The 10,298-nt window shown below is 44.4% G+C and overlaps 1 protein-coding gene across 1 annotated transcript; it reads right to left on the bottom strand.

Annotated features, from left to right (window-relative positions):
• Nucleotides 1-1,941: 1,941 nt before the first annotated feature.
• Nucleotides 1,942-7,191, bottom strand: LOC146188231 (uncharacterized). The gene is made up of 3 exons (XM_084603695.1): nucleotides 6,701-7,191; nucleotides 5,861-6,064; nucleotides 1,942-4,937 (listed from the first exon to the last, which is right to left on the bottom strand). The coding sequence occupies exons 1-3, from the start codon at nucleotides 6,969-6,971 to the stop codon at nucleotides 4,414-4,416; spliced, it is 999 nt and encodes a 332-aa protein (XP_084459821.1). The 5' UTR covers nucleotides 6,972-7,191; the 3' UTR covers nucleotides 1,942-4,413.
• Between the last annotated feature and the right edge of the window lie 3,107 nt (nucleotides 7,192-10,298).

The following is a 10,298-nucleotide window of genomic DNA, read 5'->3' as shown; positions in this document are numbered from 1 at the left end:
CAGACAGGAGGAAGACACGACTGAGCAGCTCACAGCTGCTTTATTTGCAGATAGAACGCACTAACATACAGCCGTCATATACGCAAGGAACACAATCTCATCACTGAACTGAAGCTCTTGCTTGAATCTTTTGTGTTCCTTGCATGTGTGATGACCGCATATTTATGCTTTCTTTCTGCCAATCATGAAGTTCCTTTACACTGATTAGCTGTTTTGCGACAGGATGTGTAAAGAAGAAATTTTATACGTTTGCTCTCCTAATGCATAATAACCTCTGTACCCCAGCATCATTACAATATTCCAATGTCCTGCTTTGAATATTATTCAGTTTTATAATTTGCTTGGTATTTCAATTTTTTTATGGCAATGTTAGAAGTTTTCTGGTGAATTTAGACCACCTGGGGATTTATTAATGCATTTGGTTTGGTTTGCATTGCCCTAAAGCAACTCAGGTTTTGAGGAACACAGATGTCGAGAACTAGTGCAGCTATTTTTTCATTGCTCTCGTCGACTTGTCTCTCAAGCATACCGAAGCCTTCCAACTTTTTGTCAATTGCATCAAGCTTTTGGTTAGTCGCTGCTCTACCTTTCTTTATTTCTTGGATATCCAGAAATTTAAACCACCTATGGTTCTCTAACATTGCACAGTATGCCAACATGAATAAAACACCATAAGCATCATACTTCCTTGTTGTATTTGTGCCTTCATTGGCCGTGAAGCAACTAACTTTCTTGTTCCTAGATATATTTCGCTTTGATGGCGTCTTGTGCACAAATTTATCGTGAACAATTGTAGCCATGCTTGACTGGTTTCACACTGTTCCAGATCGTCTTTGTTGCCTCTGGCGACTTTGTCACAATGTATAATTCCTTGCAACCGCTGGACATCGACGACAGTATTTTCACTTTGTTTTTGGCTAACCAGACGCCTCACACACCTGTAACTTTAGAAATTATAGCTCGACTTGAGATAACCAAGTTCCAAGCAAGAGTTCACATGACACAGTAGCATTATGATTGCAATTGATAAAGATGATGTCACACATTTTCTGTGTTCAGAGTGGCTTGTTGCTATTAACCGTGTCGAGGTGTGCCGCTTGCCCTCAAAGTAGACTGGAAATGGGCCTACAGCAAGGGCACCAGTGTTTCACAAGCAAACACTAGACGTCGACAACAGTATTTTCACTTTGTTTTTGGCTAACCAGACACCTCACACACCTGTAACTTTAGAAATTATAGCTCGACTTGAGATAACCAAGTTGCAAACAAGAGTTCACATGACACAGTAGCATTATGATTGCAATTGATAAAGATGATGTCACACATTTTCTGTGTTCAGAGTGGCTTGTTGCTATTAACCGTGTCGAGGTGTGCCGCTTGCCCTCAAAGTAGACTGGAAATGGGCCTACAGCAAGGGCACCAGTGTTTCACAAGCAAACACGAGACGTCGACAACAGTATTTTCACTTTGTTTTCGGCTAACCAGGCACCTCACACACCTGTAACTTTAGAAATTATAGCTCGACTTGAGATAACCAAGTTGCAAACAAGAGTTCACATGACACAGTAGCATTATGATTGCAATTGATAAAGATGATGTCACACATTTTCTGTGTTCAGAATGGCTTGTTGCTATTAACCGTGTCGAGGTGTGCCGCTTGCCCTCAAAGTAGACTGGAAATGGGCCTACAGCAAGGGCACCAGTGTTTCACAAGCAAACACTAGACGTCGACAACAGTATTTTCACTTTGTTTTCGGCTAACCAGACACCTCACACACCTGTAACTTTAGAAATTATAGCTCGACTTGAGATAACCAAGTTGCAAACAAGAGTTCACATGACACAGTAGCATTATGATTGCAATTGATAAAGATGATGTCACACATTTTCTGTGTTCAGAGTGGCTTGTTGCTATTAACCGTGTCGAAGTGTGCCGCTTGCCCTCAAAGTAGACTGGAAATGGGCCTACAGCAAGGGCACCAGTGTTTCACAAGCAAACACTAGACGTCGACAACAGTATTTTCACTTTGTTTTCGGCTAACCAGACACCTCACACACCTGTAACTTTAGAAATTATAGCTCGACTTGAGATAACCAAGTGGCAAACAAGAGTTCACATGACACAGTAGCATTATGATTGCAATTGATAAAGATGATGTCACACATTTTTTGTGTTCAGAGTGGCCTGTTGCTATTAACCGTGTCGAGGTGTGTCGCTTGCCCTCAAAGTAGACTGGAAATGGGCCTACAGCAAGGGCACCAGTGTTTCACAAGCAAACACTAGACGTCGACAACAAGTAAGCAGACGCTGCAGTGTTCACAAATGCAGATCTCATAGAAAAAAAACTTTATTTTCTGCAGATACAATAAATCACAGACAAGGACTCGCTGCACCATTGAAAGAACGTTCGGGGTGTGGAAGCGACGGTTTCCGTGCCTCGACATGACCCTTCAGATTAAAGCGTCCACAGTGCCCATCGTCATAACGGCATGTGCGGCACTTCACAACCTCAGCCGCATTCTCAAGGACCCTGTCCCACCTGCTGCTCAGTATGATGCCACTCATGACTATACTCTACCTGATCCTGCCTCTGTAGTAGCCCCACCGCTGCCCGTACTGCCACTGATAGATAGGGCCTCTAACAGACTTGACACACCTCATGTGTATACTATGCATGTACACATTTTTACGCATCACTCTCATTATCTGAACATTAAAAGTATATACACATTCTTAATGTGGCTTATTAAGTGGTAATTTGACCCAATTTACTTGATGAGAACCCTTTGGTAGAGTGCATCTCAGGTAAGGTCAAAATCACTTCTAAACACTCGCATACATGTCAGCCAAACAACTACAAAGGAATCTGTAACAGCATTTTGTCACTGCAATGCATGGTCCAAATCCATTGAACTCTTGAATATGCAAAATATCAAACAAACCATAGGCAAGAAATTAAGATGAGGAAAAATGAACATTATAAATGAGACTAAGTTGACAAAATCATTGTACAAAACACTAAAAAACTCCAGTAAAATGGCGAGTTGAGCGAGTTGGTGCATATTTAGACATAAGAAAAGCACAACAATGGAGACAAGATAGAAAACTTGACCAGCGCTGATTAGCAACTGAAGATTTTATTGTAAAGAACACAAATATACTCTCCATCTACAACTAAGAGCATGCATGAGTAGTACTAACAGCCCCGATACCTAAAAACTTGAATCTGAACTATCAAGATACCGCAGTTCACAGTCACGAACGAAAACAGACGGGGTGCTTAATGCATGTGTCGCGGTTTTTATGAATGCAAAATGGGGGGGGGGGGGGGCTTCGCTGTTTCTCTGGTTAATCATTGTGGTGCTTGTAGAAGATTATATTATCTTTAAAGAGCACACAGCATGGTTTGTTGTTAGAATTAGGAGTTTTACGGTGGCATTCCCAGTAGTGCAAGGCCAAGTTCGAGGGAGGGGCCCCATCCAAAGAAGTATTGTACTCACATATGCGGGTATTCACGCACCTTCCCGTATGACCTATACATCTTTTTCCACACGTGAAGGAAAAATTATACATCGCACCCGCACCAGGCCGCAAATATGGTGTAATGTTTTTTTTTTTTTTTTTTTCTGCATCTAATAAGCTAGGCAAGCTTTACAACATGGTTGATAGGATATCCAAGGCAGAAAAAGAACAAAGACGAAAAAGAGGAATAACAAAAAAAGCATGCCAGATAAATCAATAATGAAGTTTGTCCCTTGTGCCACAAGTGTGGTGTTAGTACTGCTCATGTTAGTACTGTGATGTTAGTACTGCTCATACGTGTTCTTGGTTGTAGATGGAGTGCAATTTGTGCTCTTTCCAATAAAATCTTCAGTTGCTAGTCAGCGCGGGTTCAATATTCTCTCTTGTCTCCATTGTTGCGGTGATATCTTTTTACTAAAAAACTCTTTAGCGGAAAAAAGGGGCTCGTTATGATACAATTAAAAGATTCAACAGTCTGCAAGTCCGAAGTCAACAAGGGGATATATTTTTTTTTATGTTTGTAGTTAATGTTTACCTGAATTAGTCATGTGATGATTTTAGGGAGAAAGATTATTAAATGCAAAGTGGAAAGAAAAACAATGCGTCGATTGTAAATGAGCCCACCATTTGCGCATTGTTTTTCCTTATACTTTCAGTGCACGCCAAAGAAGCCCAGGTGGTCAAAATTTTCGGAGTCCTCCACTACGGCGTCTCTCGTAGCCTGAGTCGCTTTGGGACGTTAAACCCCACAAACCAACCAACCAATATTCTCAATATCAACTAGAAAAGCATAAAAAAGGTATCCCCTACATTTACCTTGGGCTCGCAGACTGTTGACTGCTTTCATTGAAAACTTTCTGTATACTTACCCCATTTCTGACCTGATCTTTTCAGTTTTCCTTTCCATTAAGCTTTTTGATTTGTAGGTCAAGGAGGAGTTTTTTTTTCCTTTTCAATTCCCTATCCAAGTTTAAATTCTCCATTTCAATGTCATGAGCTTGGGCTCTTTTCGCTAACCGATCTTTGTGCTCAGCTTTCAGAAGCCGAACCCTCAAGCGGTGTTCTCGCGTCTTTTCTTTTTTATCACTTTCAATGGCTGCGAGGCGAGCCATTAGCTCTCGCTCAATCAGTGTTTGTCTCTGTGCATTGGCAGAGCGACTGGTAGCTCCTACCCTCACTTCTGAGGAAGCGGATGCTGATGCTGGCACAGGTGGTGCAGCCAGCGGAGCAGCAGATGTTGCTGGCACGGCCCTTGGGGTAGGTGGGATGGCTGGGAGAATGCTTGATGCAGCTTGGCTCGGTTGCTCGGCAGAAGCAGCAGAGGTACTCGTAGCTGCATCGGCCAGCTCCTCCTCCATTTCTGGCACCTCATCCTGATGGAAATGCCAGGACCAGTGTGGGTCCTCTGCATCATCTTAGGCAGAAGTGCTTGGGATTAGATGTCGCAGTGAGGGTGCATACTTTGGATCAAGAAACACTTCAATTCTCACAGCAGTTCACTAAACCTTTCAATGGTTCATAATAAATGAGTATGTGAAATGCATTGACAGCCTGAGAGATGTGTTTCATGTTTACAATGATGCAGTGTTCTACAGAAGACATTTTATCATTTACATTGTGCAGTAACTCAAGCAATGTTTCAGTTAGAGCCAATTTATACGACATATCAATGGAAATAAACCAGGCATATTGTCTCTACTTTGGAAGGAATCAATTCTAGAATATGGTTCTCATATATATATATGACCGACAATGGCTTGGCAGATACAAATATGTAGTGCATCTGCAACTTTCCAAAAACCACTACGGTGCAAAGAAAACAACACAATATGCAGAAGGACATCACATGCTCTGTTTTGCGTTGTTTTTTTTTGCGCCGTAATGATTTTCAAGTCATGAACCAGCTCGGACCACAGGCCATTATTGTAAAGCATCTGAAACTTAGATGTATCTTTTGTTATAAAGGTCACACAGGTATACTATAAGACCACACAGATGCCACAGTAAAAATGCTCATGGGTGTGCACTGTGAATTAGAGCAGCTTTACACACTTTGATAAGACAAGTTTATATGCAAAGAAAAAAATAAAATGTGAAGCTACAGCAGCAGTTCCCCAGCTCTGAGGAGATCTGGGGAGACACGAAAGGCAGGGATATGCTACAGTTTTTTTTTCTGGACAGCCTATTCTTACTATATAAAGGAAATGGTTGAAAAAGTTATGCATACCAGTGCATGCCCACCAGCTTCGTTATCTCAGCAAAAATATATTTCGAATTTTAGTGGCGCATTTATTTTCGGTTCCTGCAGTACGAGTACAAAAAAATGAAAAGGCGTACCACTAGGTCCTGCTAGTGGAGTTTCTTGTGTCTGCGACAGCAAGGCGGCCACAGACGGTGTTACTGCTGTAGATTCAGTAGCCTGCTGGTGGCGCTCCCGGTCGCTGTCAAATGGGTTTGACAATCTAACTCCCATGTGGGAGGCGACAGCGCCGACCCGCTGAAGTTCGTCTGTCAGCTGGCTCGGTGGTGCTGAACCACCGCCTGGGAAATCGCAGAAACCGCTGTTAGTAGAGTTGGAGCAATTCTACACAGAAAATCCTTAAGCGATAAGAAGGTTTAGAAATCAAGCGGTTTTCACAGCGCTTGTACTGTGAGGCTGTTACTTTGGGGCACGCTCAAAACATATCAAATCGCAAATTGTTTACTCATGCAAGTTTACTATTCACTTTCTATTCTTTCTCTACAGCAGGCACACGATGCTTGTGTGCGTTTCATAGTAATTCGTGGGGTAAAACACAGCACTCGTTCCAAAAGCGGGTGTGTGGAAGCTTGCTGCAAGCTGCGCCAAAATTTTCAACCCCTATTCAGCTGAGTAAAAGCTAGGAAAATCCAGATTACAGCTGTTTTCAAACTCTGTGCTACGTTACTGTGCTCACCACTTTAAGCATTACATCGCAGCAAAATACTTCCTCATGTAGGTTGTGAGGTTCCATGCTGTTGCACAACGCCTTTAATACTCTAGCTTCGAGCTTGTGAGATGAAGCAGGAGACTGCATGGCAGCTTTTCGCTGAATGCTAGGCGGGACGTACACGCAGCAAGCAATTGGAGCAGTGGTACAGCAACAAAGACAAAAAAAGAAAACGAAAAAGCGCAGGATAAAAGAAAACAGGACTTACCAGTACGAAAAATTTCTCTTGTATCGTCCGCTTTTCCTTTCCGCCACTTCTCTTTCAAGTTCTCCCAACACTTTTTGAGTTGGAGCCATGTACGCGGGCGCACGTTATGGTGGGAGTTGAACTCTCGTTCCATCATTTCCCACTCTTTTCGCTTTCTCGCCACGCTCACTGCGTCAGTCTTCTTGTTTTCTATCACTGGCCGGTGCTTTTCAATGATGCTCAGGAGGATGGACCGCTCCTCTTCTGAAAAGTTCGCTTTTCTCTTTTCCATCGCGACCACGCGTGACACAGCACAGAAAACGAAGCAAACTACGTTAATGAGAGAATATAAAACACACTACAAACGTCAATACACTACCAATGAATACAAAACTCGAAATATATACAATAAAAACAGAAACAGCTACAATAAAAGGGCAGGGGAGCGAGACGAAAGAAGAACGTTGCGAGCGATGAATGCGGGCGAACAAAAAGTATGGTTGCAATTTCGACGGGAGCTTTGGTAGATGCGCTACTATTGTGACGGCTCCATTTGTGGCCAGACAAGCAACAGTAATTCGGTAAATCTAGCCCAATAAGCTTCTTTTTTTTATTGTCAAATTGCAAGTTAAGACATTTGCTACCTATTTTCGGTAATGTCCGACCGTGTACGTTTCTTATTAATTTAAAAACTTATTGTGTATGCAATAATATTTGCTTACCCTCGCTCCCATGGCGCTTACGTATTTCTAAAAGGGCTACTTGGATAAGTTGAGTATAAGTGCTGTTTTTGAAACGTTCGTCACAAAAAAGTTACACTTATACTTTCCGCGTTCTTAAGAATGCAGCCTTAAGTGGTAGTGTAAGTTCCGTTCTTGAATACGGCGGTAAGTAGCAAGCATGCCTGATTACACGATATATCACGCGGAACAATATCACGCGATATATCACGCAGGCCTCGCGCATCATATTGCATCACTACACTGCAGCGAAAGTGCATCGTCAAGAATGCGGCCCTATTGTGAATTATTGTTAGCCCGCCAGGAGGGCTCAAATAAATTCCACAAATAAAATCCTTTGTCAAACAACGCTGTGTTGGTGCCTTCATCATCTTTGTCTTCGTCCTTTGCGCTGTTTATTCCAATGAACAACCAACCAGCCCGCACGACAACGCCTGTAAAGAGAATGAAGTGATGGTAGAATCCCACCATGCCAAATAAACGCTGGAGACCGTGATGCTTGGTGGTGGGAGCTGCATAGCGGCCTGCAGTTTCTCTTCATCCGGGTGAACTGTGCTCTACTCCAAAGTGAAACCAAGAACATTCATTCCGGTTGCTGCCAACTGAACCTTGCCGGCGATATGGGTGACGCGCACATTCTGCATTCGTAAAAGGATATTAGTTAGATGAAGGAGATGCTCTTCTAGGTTTTCAGAGAACACTACCACATCATCCATGTAGGATATAGCATAGTTAAAATGAGCATCTTCAACCACAATATACATTAGATGCTGAAACGTAGCAGGTTCATTGCACAAACGGAGAGGTAATCGCACAAACCAAACAATACCCGCTGGCAAGTGCGAGCTCTTTTCTCAATATCACAGTGGTCGATCTGTGCCTGCAGAAGACTGCAATTACCTTCGATAGTGAAAAAATAAGCTGACCCAAGTGACGACTGATGGATAAATGTAACCGTTTCCCTCTGTCGGAGCATTCAGACGTCGATAAGTGACACGCTTCCTTGCCGTGTCTTCTTAGGAACAAAAACAATAAGCAACGCCCACCAGCGTTTTGAGGTGTTTCAGGCCACCATTTTGTCCAGGCCACCATCCAAAAATGCTCGCTTGTAGAAGCTCAAGAGCCGTATGTTGAATCTCATCGGACGACCAGAGCCACTGTCGAACTTTTGAGTTACGATCTTCTCAGTTATGACTAGTCAGGACAGACTAGGAAGTTGTGGGAAAGGCTGTCATATCCATCGCCCATATATAGAAACTGTTAGGCGGGCGGCTGAGTTTGCGGGTACAACAGGAATTGATGCCGAACATGAATCGAAACAAGTTTTCCAAGGAAGACCACCGGTTCAATTGTCCTCGCGAGGCCACGCCATCCCATCGCTATGTTATCGTGCGTCTTGTTGAGCATATGGATCGTATGGAGCGCAGCCAAAACCAAATCTTTGGTGGTAAGTTGAATTGAATTGAAAAAAAAATTATTTCCAGTAATATACAGGAAATGGGCCTCGGGCAAAAAGCTACAACGATAGCTTGAGAGATGCCCGAGGCCCCGTAATGGCAGGGCAACAGGACGTGTGACATTAAGGCGAAGATATTGTGAGCACTGTGTGGCGCTTCATCTTCCACACGACTGAACGTGCTGCTTCATCTTCATCCTGCTCCCTCTTGTAGATACCCATCGTCATCGCGGAGTGTGTTTGGCTGCAGTGTGCGACCAAGGCTTCAGGTCGCTGCATTGGCACCACCTGCCGCGGCGCCGACATACTACCCCAACTGGCGCCCAACCCGCCCTGTTTGTTATTACTGCGGGTACCGAGGCCCTATTTCCCGCTTCTGTCGTCGCAGGCTCCAGAATGAACGCCGCGGCTACGACACATTTGAAGCAGACTACCCTCCTCGCTTTTCCGGCTCTAACCCCCGTTCATTCCCTGATTATCCGCAACGTTCATCACCCCCGCCAGAAAGCCCCGCTCCGCCTGCTGTTTACAGGCGTTCAAGACGCCGTTCTCCTTCGCCTTTTCGCCGCTCAACCTCGCCTCTCCGTCAAGCTTCTCTGACGACCCCCCGCCTATCGGAAAACTGACCACTGCAGTTTTAGGAGGGAAAACTGCACTCTTCGGCCATACCGAAAATCCTCCGGAACGTCCCTGGAACATTATTTTAGTGTGGGTTGAAGGTTTATCTGTTGAGGCTTTGGTTGACACGGGCGCCGCTGTTTCTGTGATACACACTGACTTGTGCTCCCGCTTAAGAAAAGTGAAAACGCCTTATGATGGACCCGAACTCCGTGGAGCTAATGGGGCAATAATTCGGCCTTTTGCTAAGTGTACTGTGCGAGTTTTTGTTGATGGTGTCCGCCACCACGTACAATTTGCCATGATGTCACCGTGCGCTCACCCCATTATTTTAGGCTGGGATTTTCTGTCTGCCGCATCAGCCAGCATTTCGTGTCGCGACAGGGTCATCTACATGAACGAGAGCGATCCGTCTTCTGAACCTCCCGTGCCCCGTCATCGCCTGCTTGCCGCTACTAACTCAGTGTTTCCCCCTGGATGCGAACAACTTGTCGCGCTTACTTCTACTGACATTGATAACGGAGATGTGCTAATCGTGCCTTCTGATCGCCATCTGACCCGTGGAATCGCGCTACCACCAAGTCTTGTCCGGTTTGAGCATGGCACAGCGCTTGTCGCTGCTTCGAACACTTCTCCAGAGCCCATTGTGCTGACTAAAGGGACATGTTTTCCTTGTGCCCTGGACATTCATCCGGTGTCCCTCACCACCCTTACCGCCCCCTCTTCCTCACCAGCAGCTTCTTCCGATGCCTCTCTCTGTGTTCTCTTTGGCACCATCAATCCTGACCTTCCTGCGACTCACCGC

This window comes from Amblyomma maculatum, chromosome 5 (assembly GCF_055883805.1).
Source record: "Amblyomma maculatum isolate TAMU_Amacu chromosome 5, ASM5588380v1, whole genome shotgun sequence".
NCBI lineage: Eukaryota > Metazoa > Arthropoda > Arachnida > Ixodida > Ixodidae > Amblyomma > Amblyomma maculatum.
The sequence above is the reverse complement of the archived record's forward strand: the minus strand, read 5'-3'. Positions and strand labels throughout refer to the sequence as shown.